This window comes from Muscardinus avellanarius (genome assembly GCF_963383645.1).
Source record: "Muscardinus avellanarius genome assembly, chromosome: 11".
Classification (NCBI taxonomy): Eukaryota; Metazoa; Chordata; class Mammalia; order Rodentia; family Gliridae; genus Muscardinus; species Muscardinus avellanarius.
In genome coordinates, this window is record NC_137797.1 from 52,529,464 (window position 1) to 52,544,615 (window position 15,152).

A 15,152-nucleotide genomic window follows, 5' to 3' on the forward strand; every position below is an offset into this window, starting at 1 on the left:
ATAGGGATGAGGGTGTAGCTTGGAGGTACAATCTCCCTGGGTTCAGTTCCTAGTACCACAAAAAAAAATATATTCCTTTAAAAACTCACTGAACTAAATATTAACAATTTTTCTACTTCTTTTTCTAAATATTTCCTCATTTTACCAAGTCTCTGCCTAGTATTAGGATAGCACCTGCCCTTATGTGCTGTATCAAATGTACCTGGTCATCTTAGAAAGGCAGGACACGACTTATCCCAAGCCTTCAGTGCCCCCCAAAGCTCCATGGGTGCTTCATATGTGGAGAGTGGGGGACATCAGGAAATTAAAATAGGGAATGCTTAAGGAGGCTGGAAAAACAATTACCAAGAATCTTTTCAATTCCATCTATAGCAGTTCTTTTTGGTACTGGGGCCAGAACCCAGTGTCTCCTGCATGCTAAGCGAGTGCTCTACTACTGTGATATACCCTCAGCCCTAGAGTCTTTTCTTTGAACCGTTTAAATAAGGAATTATTTAAATAATAATTCCTGGGTGTGGTGACACATGCTTGTAATCCCAGCATTCCGGAGGCTGAGATGGGAGGATCATGGTTCATGGACAGCCTCAGCTACTTAGTGAGGCCCTTTGCAACTCAGTGTGACCCTGTTTCAAAATAAAGAATAAAAACAGGGCCAGAGGTACAGCTTGGAGGTAGAATGCCCCTGGGTTCCATCGCCAGTACCTCAAAAAAAAAAAAAAAAAAAAAAAAAAGGAATTACAGTAACTCTCACACTGGAAAACCCTCCACTAGCAAGTAGAGGAGTCCCCGGAGCCCTCTGAGCACTGAAAAGCTACACGTCTGTAGTACTGGAACACAAATTTCTTGTCAATTATTGCAGAACTTTGATTTCCGTGTGTTTCACTTGGTATAACCACACCATCCTATATATTTCTTACCATCTTTGAAAAAAAGCATGAGTCATTTTGGTTTCAGAGATTTCGGTTTACAAGAGGCTACTCAGCCCCGAGTCCCGGGTCCCAGGCCTCTGTGGCACCTCTCCTGGCCGCTGGCCTTCCGTCTGCCAGGTACTGCTGCCTGGGCGAAGCGCTGCTCTGCCGGCCGGCGCCACTCCAGCAAGGCTGCAGCTGACTGAGGACGACACCCAGCTTCAAGAAGGAGGGCTTCTTGGACCGCGGAGCCATTTTCCCTGGGAAAGCGAGAAGCAGGAACAGCACCGGTGCGCGGCATCCTCCAGATCGTCAGGCCCTGCAGCCCTGTGCTGAGCCTCTCCGACCCTATCTGTCCCAACACCCCCTGCCCTGACAGCAAGGGCAGGACGCCCTGATGTGTCTACATCCCTTTCCAGCTCAAAGAAATTACAGAAGACGGGCTTTCCTCCATGTCTCCTAAATGACTTCAGGGCCTCTAGCTCTTGAGGGGGGAATGTTGTGTAGACAGGAAACAAAACAGGGCAGAAAAAAGACAGAAAAGCCTTCCCAAAAGGAGGTATAGGATTGCCCTGCTCAGCTGTGGTCTGAGACTTCCAGCCTATTATACTGCAGCTTTGGGTTTCCCACATGATGCAATCCTGCGCAGTCGCACTAACTGGCGCAAAGCCCAAATTATCATACATAAAATGGGGTGGAATTTCTAGGAAATTTATAAGAGCCCACCATGCAGCAGTGGGCTCTCTTCCAATCCTCTCCCTTTGGGCCCTCTCTTTCCTACTCTGCTCCCAGGCCCTCCTGTAAATTTATTCAAGAAGGCTTTTCATTGCTACAAAAAACAAAACAAAACAAAAATGATTAAATGTCACTCAAATCATTAACATGATTTTTACCCCAGGTGGATGGCCAATTAGAATTGTATGTGTTTTGATTCACTGTTCAAAATACACTATCTGTTGTTTTTTAGGATTTCTTGTAGAGAAAAATAACAAGATGTTAACTATATTGTTAGACATCTTGGTTATTATAATGGAGAGTCTATTAAAAAGGACAAATTTAAAAATGGATAAATTAGAAAAATATGAATGGAATACGTGTTTATAAATACACGTTTTGAAAATTATGATTGCTTAAGTAAAAATACTAAAACCTCCCATTCTAAACATAAAAAAGTCCTAAAAAGTCATATTTATGAATAAAATTTGTATTACTTCTTGTAAATCTCTCATTTATTTTGCACTTTCATTTTGCTTGTTTTGAAGTAACTGACACATCTAACATGTATCACCTTCTGGGGCAGCCTTCTTTTCCCCACCAAACCTCAAGGGCGTTGAACCAGTTTGCTCTTGCTTCCTTCCTGCTCGCTGAGTTTAAAGTGGGTATAGGCCAGAATGCCAAATAATGTGCATAAAATGCCAAGACCCTGATTAATTGACAGTGGATCCTTAAATAAAACGTATCCTCCACATAAGGTAATGCAGAACTTGAAGTGTCCAAACATGTTGTAGCTGAGGGTTTTGGGTAAGGATAAAAAGGACTTATACGTTAGGCATTTGATGCACACACACACACACACCCCAAAAGCTTCCTGTGGCTGGAAAGAACTGCAGGAAACAGAATAAACAACAGCCACCCACCTAAAACAGAACTGTGGTGGATGCAGGGTTAAGCCTATTTTTTTTTTTTTTTTTGTACTGGGGTTGGAACTGGAACCCAGGGGCCGACTATCTCCAGGCTACACTCCCAATCCTATCTTATTCTTTTATTTGGTAACAGGGTCTCACTAAGCTGCTGAGAGCTTCATTAAATTGCCAAGGCTGGCTTTGATCCTACAATCTTCCTGTCTCAGCCTCCTAAATCCTGGGATTACAGGCAAACAGCACTGTGCCTAGCTTTTTGAGATAGGGTTTTGCTAAACTGCTAAGGCTGGTCTCAAACTTGTGATCCTTCTGCTTCAGCCTCCTGAGTAGTTGGGATTACAGGTGTGCAATTTAAAAGAAGATGGTTGCCGGGCGTGGTGGCGCACACTTGTAATCCCATCATTCTGGAGGTTGAGATAGGAGGATCGTGGTTTGTGGACAGCCTCAGCTACTTAGTGAGGCCCTCCACAACTTAGTGAGACCCTGTTTCAAAATAAAGAATTAAAAATAGGGCTGGGGGTGTAGCTCGGAGGTCAAATGCCCTTGGGTTCCATCCCCAGTACCGATAAATAAATAAATAAATAAATAAATAAATAAATAAATAAGATGGTGGCGTTGCGCTCTCCTAAACCAGGCCTACCCTATGTGCGCACATATCCACAGGAGACTCCCTCAACTGTTCCTGTTGACTTTTCCAAAGAGAAAGGTCTGCAATACAAGGTTAGGAGAGAAATTCAGAAGAAGAAATAGAGAAGACATTTTGTACACGTTTGATTACGTTGTATAGTGGCATTTCTAGTAAACCTCTCCTGACAAATGAGGTGAGATGCTTGGTGCCAGGGAACTGACTCAGTGTAAACACCTCCAGTGTGCTGAAGGTCAGGAGGGACCAGGGAGGGAGCAGGAGGAGCGCTGAGCGCCAGCCGCAGCATGCCAGGCACTGTACGGGTCATCTTAACTAAGCACGTTCACCTCCACCACGCCCTGCTCTCTCTCTCTGTGCAACTGTGGAGGCTCAGGGACTGGAAGCACCTTCCCCAGACCTCGGAGTTTTCAAGTGGCAGAGTGGAGTCCAAACAGATGGGTTTATTTATTTAATTCCAAAGTCCATGCTCTAATCTAATAAATTGGCTAGCAATTCAGTGCTGGATTAAAGTTTTTCCAAATCATTGCTCACACACATATACCCCTTTATTTTCATTCTCCCCCCCCTTATTTTTTTTTGCAGAACTGGGGATTGAACCAGGGACATTCTACCTTCAAGTCACACCTCTAGCTCTATTTTTGTGTGTGTGTGTGTGTGTGGTACTATGGATGGAACCTAGGGGCATTCTACCTTCGAGCTGCACCCTCTGCCCTATTTTTTATTCTTTTTGTTTTGAAACAGGATTTCACTGAGTTGCAAAGGGCCGCGCTAAGTAGCTGAGGCTGTCCACGAACCGCAATCCTCCAGTGTCAGCCTCACACATACTGAATTATAAGCGTACACCACCACGCTTGGGTCCCCCAGCCCCCCCCCCCCTTTTTTTTTTGCAGGTCTGGGGATGGAACCCAGGGACATCTGACCTCCGAGCTACACCCCCTGCCCTATTTTTTTATTCTTTATTTTGAAACCGGGTCTCACTGAGTTGCAGAGGGCCTCACTAAGTAGCTGAAGCTGTCCGCGAACCGCGATCCTCCAGGTTTCAGCCTCCCGAATGCTGGGATGACAAGTGTGTGCCACCACGCCTGGCTCCCCCAGCCCTTTTTTTAATGTTGAAACAGGGTCTTGCTAAATTGCTGAGGGTCTCACTAAGTTGTTAAGGCTGGCCTTGAACACGCTATTCGCTCACATCAGCTTCCTGGGTTCTGGGGTTACAGGTATGCACTGTTGTGTCTGGATATAAATCTATAAAATATTTGGATAAAACATTACTAAGCTACTTCTCAGACCCAGGGAAAACCATCCTTTGTATCGGCCTAAGAGTAGGGGCAGAATGAAATGCAAAGAGAAACAGAATGACAAGCAGGTGGTGAAAATAGGCAGCTGGTCTTCAACATAAGACTTTTTTCTTAATACTGAAGAAACAGGCATATCCTTATCCAAATAAGTCCAGACGTACTACAAAATCAGATGCCAGGGGTCTGCAATGATCTTGTTATGTGAGTTAACCACACCTATACATTATTACTACAGACAACTAAAAACTGATTGAAACCCAAGCCTATAACCTGCTATTCATTCAACAAATATTATTAAAACCCACTATCTGCGAGAAATGGTGCTCTACATTAATTTTTTTTTTTTTTTTGTAGCACTGAGGGTGAAACCCAGGGGCCTACCTCTGGGCTATACTCCCAGACCAATTTTATACTTTATTTGGAAATAGGGTCTCACTATGTTGCTGAGAGCCTCACTAAGTAGCTGTGTGATCCTTCTGTCTCAGCCTCCCAAGCGCTGGGATTACCAGCATACGCCACCACGCCTGGCTTCTACATTAATTTTTATACAAAAAAGATCATCAATTACTTAAGAAAATTCAAAAACATTTAGGCTACAGAAAGCAAACATTTCCTCAGTTTCTTATGTCTTTAAAAATCAACAATTCAGCCAGGTGTGGTGGCCCACACTTGTAATCCCGTGCTTGGGAGGCGGAGACAGGAGGATCGCACAGGTTCGAAGCCAGCCACGCTGGCTTAGGAGACCCTGTTTCCAAGTGAAAAATATAAAAAATAGGTCTGGAGTGCAGACTGGAAGTAGAAGGGTTTCCAGGAACCCCAGTACCACCAAAAAAAAAAAAAAAAGAAAGAAATCAATTCTAGTGTAGTAAAATATTAAAAATAATCCACTCTACTCAAAATTAAGCTGTATAATAGTGTGAGACTCAGTGAATGTTGCAGTTTTAGAAACAAGACTATGAATTTGTAAGTTATTATAAAAAGGATACGTGACTGCAGAAGTGTTTCCAATGATCCAGTAAATTGATAAGTTCACCATGAAGGCTATGACTCCAGATAACAGCACCATAAGCTACAAATAAAGAGAACCGTTACTGTGAAACACTGCAGGCAGTATAATCAAGTAAAATACATTTCATTAGGCATATTTACTTATTTATATTTGTGGTACTGGGGATTGAACCCAGAGGCCTTGTACCTCAGAGTTATACTCCCAAGCTTATTTTAATTCTTATTTGGAAACAGGGTCTCAGGAGGTTGCCGAGAGCCTCACTAAATTGCTGAGGCTGTCCTCAAACCTGCGATCCTTCTGTCTCAGTCTCCCAAGTACTAGGATTACAAGCCTGTGCCACTACGCCTGGCTTCATTAGGCATTTAAAAAACTAAAATATCAGCCATTAAAAACAAGATTAAGACCCAGGCCTCTATTATCAGCTACTTGGGAGGCTGAGGTAAGAAGATGGGCAATTTAGTGAAATCTAGTCTCAAAGAGAAAAAGAAAAGAACTGGGAGGTGTAGCTCAGTGGTAGTAGAGTGCCCCAGAGGCACTCCCCATTACTGCCCAAAACAATCACAACAATAACAACAGAAACAACAACAAAACTAGATTGAAAAGTAGAAGCAATTTAGGAGACAGCAAAACATGGGAGTAAGCAGAATGAATAGTGTTAAAAAAAATGTCACTGCAGCCGGGCGTGGTGGCGCACACTTGTAATCCCAGCATTCGGGAGGCTGAGACCCGAGGATCGCGCCTTGCAGACAGACTCAGCTACTTAGTGAGGCCCTCTGCAACTCAGTGAGACCCGGTTTCAAATAAAGAATAAAAAATAGGGCAGGGGGTGTGTCTTGGAGGTCAAATGCCCCTGGGTTCCATCCCCAGACCCGCAAAAAAAAAAAAGTCACTGAAATGTAACTTAAACCAGCCACGGTGGGACACGCCTGTAATCCCAATACTTGTGAGGCTGAGACAAGAGGATCTCAGGTTCCAGGACAGCCTCAGCAACATCTGGAGAATCTTAACAGCCTAGTGAGATTCTATTTTAAAACAGAATAAAAAACAACAAACAAAAAGGGCTGGGGGGTGTAGCTCAGAGGTAGAATGCCCTGGGTGCAATTTTCCAGGACCCTCCATGCAAAGTAATTGTTCACAAGAATCAACGGAAAATCTTGAAATAATAACTTGTCTCTACATGTAAATTTTAGCTTCTTCTTCTTCTTTTTTTTTTTTTTGCAGTACTGGTGTTAGGCTTTTCACTGGGGATTGTGATACCCAGGGCATTCTATCTCTGAGCTACATCCCCAGCCCTATTTTTTTCTTTACTTTGAAACAGGATCTCACTAAGTTGCAGACAGCCTCACTTAAGTAGCTGAGACTGGATGCAAATCTGTGATCCTCCTGTCTCAGCCTCACAGGTATGGGGATTACAAGTGTGTGCCACCACATCCAGCTTCATTTTCCTTATTAACCAAAGGAAGAAATATTTTGTAATTATTTTTTTGGAGACAGTATTGTTATGTTGTCTAGGCTGGCCTTGAATCCTGGACTCAAAGAATCCTCCTGTCTCTTAGGTAGCTAGGACTATAAGTATGCACCAACACACCTGGCTATAACTTATGAAAAGTTTATACAAACACACACACACACACATACACACACGATAAAGAATCAGAAAAACCAATTAAGGAATTCTTATAATTCCAACCACCATACCTGTTAGGATCTTGGAATATATCCTTCCAGGTCTTTTTCTGTTGAACTGTTCTTAATTTAAATTTAATCAATTTAGTTAATTTAATTCTTATTTAAGTTAAGTCAATACATACACTGGATACCTACAGAATTAGGCCAGGCCTTGTGAGGAACACAATATTTTCAAGCATTCCGTCCTCAAAGAGCTTGGAAACTACCTTACAAATCATGAAGGCCATCAAACTTTGTATTTATATAACACTTATTATTTACCAAGATTTTTCTAAATATTTTACATTATCTCACTTAATCCTCACAAATAGTCACAAAATAGGAATAAAAATATTATCCCTTTTGATTTCATTTTTCTGTGGTACTGAGGATGAAATCCAAGGGCATTCTACCTCCAAGCTATACTCCCAGCTCTATTTTATTATTTTATTTTGATAAAGGGTCTCAGTAAGTAGAACCTGCCATCCTTCTGTCTCAGCCTCCCAAGTACAGGGATATCAAGCTTGTGGCCACCATGCCCAGCTAAATTAGCTCTTTTTATAGATAAGAGAAGAGAGCACAGAAAGATAAAGTCATTGGCCTGAGATCACCAAGCTAACCAAGGGCAGTGCTGAGATTTAAACCCAGGCAGGCCGGGCGTGGTGGCGCTCGCTTGTAAGCCCCGCGCTTGGGAGGCAGAGACAGGAGGATCGCGCAGGTTCGAAGCCAGCCAGCTGCACTGGCTTAGGAGACCCTGTTTCCAAATAAAAAAGTATAAAATAGGTCTGGGAGTGTAGCCCGGAAGTAGAAGGGTTTCCAGGAACCCCAGTACCACCAAAATAAACAAACAAACAAAAAAACAAACCCAAATAGAGCAGTAATGAGATTTACAGCTTGGACAATGAAAGAAAATGAATCTTCAATTCTACCTCATTAGCAGGAAAAGAGATGACGGTTCTACATGAATCTTGAGGCAGGAGAGGCCATTCTGGGTAGGCCAGAGAAAAATCTTTGGATCTTAAAAGCATATATGGATTAAAGAAAGGAGAGAGAGAGTAGGCTTCCGAGCAGAGGGAAAGCCCAGGTCAAAGTGTAGAGTCATGAAGGAACGGGGTGTGTCTATGGGACAGGAAACATACCAACTTGGCAGAGGACGGGACAAACTGGGTTGCATACAACATGTTCTGTTCAGACCTATCCCAGGATTTTATTAAATTAGAATTGTCTACTATCTTTCAAGAGAAATTAGATAGTCAAGTAAACTTGTTCCTTAAAAGATTTTAAAAACATTGTTTCTAAAAATATTCAAATATATCATTTTTAATTTTACTCAGTTCATAGAACGTCACAAACCTATTTTTTGATGGCTTAGCACATGATTAAAAAGCCAATTACATGCTCTACTTTGAGTCAGTGATGCCCCCTAGGGGCATGAAGGACTGAATGTGACTTGTTCTTATACTAAATAGCCCCAACTCCTGTGCTCTATCTTTTGAGTTTTTATTTTATTTTTTATTGCAGGTCTGGGGATGGAACCTAGGGGCATTCGACCTCCAAGCTACACCCACTCCCCCGCCGCCCTATTTTTTATTCTTTATTTTGAAACAGGGTCTCACTAAGTAGCTGAGGCTGCCTGCAAACTGCCATCCTCCAGTCTTAGCTTCACACTCAGCTTCTTGAGTTTTTCATAGACTTTCTGCATTCCTCCTCCTCCTCTTCTTCTTCTTCTTTTTTTTTTTGTAGTACCGGGGTGTGTGTGTGGGTGGAACACAGAGGCTTTCTACCTCTGGGCTATACTCCCAGACCTATTTTATGTTTTATTTGGTAACTGGCTTCAAACCTGCGTGATCCGGTTATCTCAGCTTCCCAAGCATGGGGATTACAAGTGTGCACCAGCCACCACGCCCGGCATTTTTGTCCTTTTTAAGTCAGAAGACTATCACAAAAAAGCCCCTCTGCGCCTAGTTGTAGTGTCCATGCTTTAATGGTTGAAGACCAGATAATCCAGATGGCTAAGACTTTGGTAAAGTAAGAAGATAATTATTTGAGAGGTGGCCCAGGAAAAAGCATATAGGCCAAAGTATGTATATTTGAAACAACTACTGCTTTCCTGGTCAGTCCTTTGTGACTGAAGAGAGGCAGGGGAACCTTGTTCCTCCTCTGGCTCCCTATCAGGTGAGGAGAGGAGGAGACTGCCGTCTGCAAGCAGAAAGGACCTCGCCAAGAACCCGTGCGCTACACCCAGAGGTCGGACGTCCAGCCTCCAGACGTGTGAGAAACAAGCTGGTGTTTAAGCCGCCCAATCCATGGTGTCAACCACGACAAGGGAATTATAATTTCTGACTCAACTGAGCCCAAAGCATATATACTTTTGATCTGTCAACTTACTCCTAGGATTATTTTACAGGAGAAAAAACAGTATCAGTACATGAGAACACACATGTTTATTATAGTGTTGTTCATTGTGCTCAATAACATGGAAACACTGAATATATCTAGAAGGGACTATTATACAGACACTGGAAAGAAAGATGTGTGGAGAGATTTTTATGAGATATTGTTTAAAATACAAGATAAAGCCGGGCGTGGTGGCACACACTTGTAATCCCAGCATTCGGGAGGCTGAGACAGGAGGATCGCAGTTGGCGGACAGCCTCAGCTACTTAGTGAGGCCCTCTGCAACTCAGTGAGACCCGGTTTCAAAATAAAGAAACAAAAATAGTAGCCGGGCGTGGTGGCGCACCCTTGTAATCCCCGCGCTTGGGAGGCGGAGACAGGAGGGTCGCACAGGTTTGAAGCCAGCCGCGCGCGCTGGCTTAGGAGACCCTGTTTCCAGATAAAAATGTAAAAATAGGTCTGGGAGTGTAGCCCGGAGGTAGAAGGGCTTCCAGGAACCCCAGTACCACCAAAAAAAAAAAAAAAAAAAAAAAGAGAAACAAAAATAGTGCTGGAAATGTAGCTCAATGCCCTGGGGTTCCATCCTCAGTATGGCAAAAACAAAAACAAATAAACAAAAAAAAAATGTATGATATGATTCCATTATATAAAATTAAACACACACATATGCATGTTTATCTATGTCTATATTTTAAAAAGAGACTCACTGGGTGTGGTGCTGCACACTTATATTTCTAACCAGTACTAGGACAGTTGAGACAGGAGGATCTGCAGGTTTGAGACCAGCCTCAGCAACTTAGACTCCATTTCAAAACAAAAAATAAAAAGAGTTGAGTGTAGAGCTCAGAGATAGAACACCTCTAAGTTTAATCCCACAGAACCATACATACACAAAAACAAGTAAGATAAACACAATAATTATTTATTTTATTTATTTATTTATTTTGGTGGTACTGGGGGTGGAACCCAGGGGCTTTCTACCTCCGGCCTATACTCCCAGACCTTTTTAATATTTTATTTGGAAACAGGGTCTCACTGAGTTGCTGAGAGCCTCACTAAGTAGCTGAGGCTGGCTTCGAACCTTTGTGATCCTCCTGTCTTCAGCCTCCCAGGCTCGGGGATTACAAGTGTGCGCCACCACGCCCGGCCACAATAATAATTTAAAAAAAGGGATTCATGAAGTGGTCATCACCAAAATGGTAACACTTAGTGTGGAGGTAGGATTCCAGGGGCCTCCACTCTTTCCATATTTTTATGTTCAAAATCTATACAACAAACACACACTATATCGAAACAAGGCCAGCTGGGCATGGTGGCACATTCCTGTAATTAGAGTACTTGGGTGGCTGAAGACAGGATGATGGTAGATGAGGCCAGCCTCAGCACCTTAGGAAGGTCCTGTTTCAAGATAAAATTAAAATAGGGCTGGGGCTATAGCCCAGAGGTGGAATGCCCCTCAGTTCAATCTCTGGCTATAGACAGACAGACACACATACCCCATATGTAAAAAGAAAAACAAAATTAAAATTAAATGCCCAGTTATTTGTGGGCTACAGTTTGGCATAGTGAAAACAGTAACCAGGCATAAGAACATCTGAACTGCAGTCCTTATTTTACCACTGATGGCAAAATAGCTGTTGAACCCTATCAAGTCCCTTCACCTTCCAAGCCTCAGTTTCTTCACCTGCAAACGAATCCTTATTTTGCTTTCCTTAAAGAGGGATTATAAAGACTAAACATGAGACTGGATCTCAGACAGTGCTCTGAAAACTAAAAAATGAAATTATAGTAATTAGGATTAAAAGGGATTAATAGCCAGGTGTGGTGGTGTATGCCTATGATCTTAGTATTTTGGAGGTGGAGACAGGAGGATCAGAAATTCAAGGCCAGCCCCAGCAACTTAGCAAGAGCCTGTTTCAAAATAAAAAATAAAATAGGGCTGGAGGTATAGCTCAGAGGTAGAATGGGTTCAGCCTTCAATATGAAAAAGATTCTCAGAAGCTGGGCGTGGTGGCGCACGCTTGTAATCCCAGTGCTTGGGAGGCTGAGACAGGAGGATCACACAGGTTGGAAGTCAGCCTCAGCTACTTAGTTTCTCAGCAACTTAGCGAGACCCTGTTTCCAAATAAAGTATAAAATAGGTCTTGGAATATAGCCCCAAGGTTAAAAAAAAAAGCCCCTGGGTTCCACCCCCTATACCACAAAAAATTAAAAAAACATTCTCAGGAAGCTGTGCATGGTGGCGCACGCTTGTAATCCCAGTACTTGGTAGTCTGAGACAGAGGAATCGTGCAGGTTTGAAACCAGCTTCAGCTACTTAGTGAGGCTCTCAGCAACTTAGTGAGACCTTGTTTCCAAATAAAATATAAAAAAATAGAGCTAGGTGTGGCACATGCTTATAATCCCAGCATTTGGGAGGCTGAGACGGGAGGATTGCAGTTTGCGGACAGCCTCAGCTACTTATAGAGGATTGCGGTTTGCGGACAGCCTCAGCTACTTAGTGAGGCCCTTTGCAATTCAGTGAGACCCTGTTTCAAAAAAGAAAAGAGAAAAAATAGAGCTGGGCTGGGGGTGTAGCTCGGAGGTAGAATGCTACTGGGTTCCATCCCCAGTACTGCAATAAATATATAGGTCTGGGAGTGGAGCCCAGAGGCAGAAAGCTCCTAGGTTCCATCCCCAGTACCACACTTACAAAAAAAAGATTCTTAGGTACCAAAACAATTAGAACTTACCAAAGCAGACACTGACCAGGGACCAAATATTCCTCCCTCTCCAAACACTGGCTCAAAGAAAGGCACAGCGACCAGCAACATGGCGGATGACATTGGTGCCTGGTAATACAGCAGCTGCATGGAGTTTACTTGCAGTTCATGCTGTTTGGCTCCTACCCACTGGAAATCAGGAGACAAAACAAGTCAGCCACTAAAGAAAAGTATCACTTAATCAAAGATGAAATTCTAGAAATACCGATGGAAACGTGAGGTGCTGTGGGAAAGGAAATGCTGAATCAGCCTACAAGATCAGTAAGTGTAAGCACCTGGATAAAAGGAGCTCAAATTCAACTTCTGATAATCTATTTTTTCCCCCTCAATTCCTTGAAAGGAAGAAATCTTCTCTACCTTCCCGATCCTACTAATGGAAAAGTAAATGCGTGTAGGGGCCTGCATGTATTAGAAATCTTGGGAAAATAAGGTGGGAGTGGAAATCTAGGTGACAAGTAGGAATAGAGTTTTTAGAGATGGCTGGAGCCATTCCTAAGAAATGCCTCCATTTATAACCGGTGGATATTTGTGAAAAAATCTGCAAATTGGTTACACAGTTAGGCTTTGATTTCCCCATGCAGGCACACCCAGAATTTCCAGACCAAGGTTTTCAGTATAGAGAAAATACTGTTTCAAAGCATCCTTTACCACGTCCCCTCCCCCTCACTATATAAGAAACAAAAAACACACTTATTGGGATTTTATGGTCATAAAGTTAAGTGTATATGAACAAGTTTTTAATGAATGCTGCTATAGGCAAGGCACTGTGCTTGAACAAGATGTGAAATACTCATTTCTATAAAATATTCTACTGCTATCAAGAAATTACTAAAAGCCAAAATAAGTGTTGTAGCAGCAACATATTTTTTGAGGAAAAAATCTGTAGGTTTGATTTTTTTCCCCATTCAAGTTTTTGAAAGTATAATCACTTCTTTACAGCAATTTTATGCTTAAAGGGAAAACGATAAATAAAACTAAAAAACTTCAGAAGTAGTCTTCCTCCTCATTTTGTAGAGAGTTCCCAAAAAATAATGTAACTTCACCCCAAATTCAGACTCTTAAGCATGGGTATGTTACACTTACAAACAGGGAGGTATCTGGTGAGCATCATACACCCAAGTTTCTCTCTCTTTTCTTCTCTTCACCTTGAGTCAGACAATTTATGCAATTATGCTTTCTTCCCAATAGTCTATTGTCTCTATACTGTATTTTCTAAACCTTGGGATACAGCTTCAAAATTTATGAAATCTGCTAAAAAGGCACATAAAGAAAAAAAAAATTACCAACCACTTGATAAAGAGATGTAACTAAAACACCAAGAGCAGCAAACACCATTCCAAGGAAATTAAACTTCACATCGTAATAAGAATTTAGGATTACACCTAAAGTTATAGGAATCTGTAAAGAAAAAGAGGTAAATCTGTTCAGATGAAATTCAAGAAACATAACTTTAGTATTCTTTTCATGGTGTCTTACAATACGAATCACAAATACATAACTGGGAGACAATAAACCTGCATAAATACTCTTTTTTCATTTGGGAAAACTGTTAATCCTATTTCCTGAATATACAATATGGTAATCCCATATTAATATTCACATTTAATTCTATTTTTATTTTGGGGCAAAACAATGAGTCAAGGCACTGTGTTTTGTAAGCAAATACCATATATATGCACATATAAGTGTAAACATAAGAAAAGCACTAAGATCTTAAATGTTAGAAGTTACTAAATGCTAAAGCTATTTTAGTGGATGTCCTTTTATGTAAGGACACTGACACTTCTGCAGTATGTCGGGGCAGATATATTCTGAGACATTTTATGCTAGATATTTTCAAGTTTATCATTAGTGCTTTGATGCCATGTGGAGGAGGATTGCTTTTCAGTTATTCTGATACATGGGATTGCATCATTCATTACAGCTCTTTTCTCGCCAATCACAGCATTTAAAGGCTCCATCGAAGAGTAGTTGCTAAATCCCACACAAGCACACCCTTCTGGGTTAAGAGCCCAACAGAGTGCCAGGATGGCTTTTTCCCCTCTTCCCAAAATTAAGCCGGAAGTTCACAAGCACAGAGCACGCCTCGCGGATTCAAGATGATGTTACTTGGCGCAAGGTTAAACAGTGTGCATTCAAATTTCCCGGGGAGAAAAACATTCTGGAGGTGGGTGGTTAGAGACCATCACCCGCAGCTGGAGTTACTCACCAACGTGAGCTGGATTCTGGTGGAGAAGCTTTTCTGGTAGCAGAAGGTCTGGATGGCTATGATCACCGGTGTGGTCATGGCTTTGGCCAGCTGATAGGTACCTATGGTGTTGTTCTGCAGAGAGAGGTTGGTGAAGACCACAAAACCACAGAAGCTGAGGGCCAGGAGGAGGAGCTTGGAGGGCGGCAGACTTTTGGGGGCAAAGATGTTTAGCTTCTGGCAGATGAACAAGCCCAGCCAGGTGACCACGAAGTGCACCAGGGTCAGGCTCATGTTGGGGAAGCCATGGTGCACATAGATCCATTTGTTGAGGAACACGATGCAGATGGACACCAGCAGGTTGAACAGGAGCCCTGCGGCGATTTGTCCGTGGCGCCGTACTCGGTCCGCCAGCGAAGCCATGGTCCCCGCGGCTGGCCCGGCGGCGACCCCAGCGAAGCCGGGGCCGTCCGGCCCCCTAGAGGGGTGCCCGGCCTGTCTCCGTTGGCCCGTCCCCTCCACCTTCGCGTCCCCGCAGACGCCGGCCTCACCGTCCAGGCGGGGATAGGCTTGCACCGGAGGGGTCCCGAGGCGGCAGCAGCTGAGGCGGACCGTACATGCTCCGCCGCCGCCGGGTGA

General features: G+C 42.9%; 1 protein-coding gene across 2 annotated transcripts; it reads right to left on the reverse strand.

Moving 5' to 3' along the window:
• Window positions 1-2,229: 2,229 nt before the first annotated feature.
• On the reverse strand, window positions 2,230-14,936 carry SLC35E3 (solute carrier family 35 member E3; the record flags this gene model as incomplete). Of its 2 annotated transcripts, XM_080706249.1 has the most annotated exons (5): window positions 2,230-2,416; window positions 5,476-5,558; window positions 12,296-12,454; window positions 13,613-13,723; window positions 14,535-14,936. In XM_080706249.1, 5 exons carry the CDS (start codon window positions 14,934-14,936, stop codon window positions 2,230-2,232), a joined length of 942 nt encoding a protein of 313 aa, XP_080562375.1. The 2 variants fall into 2 exon arrangements, with proteins under 2 accessions (XP_080562375.1, XP_080562376.1); XM_080706250.1 differs by lacking the exon at window positions 13,613-13,723.
• Window positions 14,937-15,152: the final 216 nt, after the last annotated feature.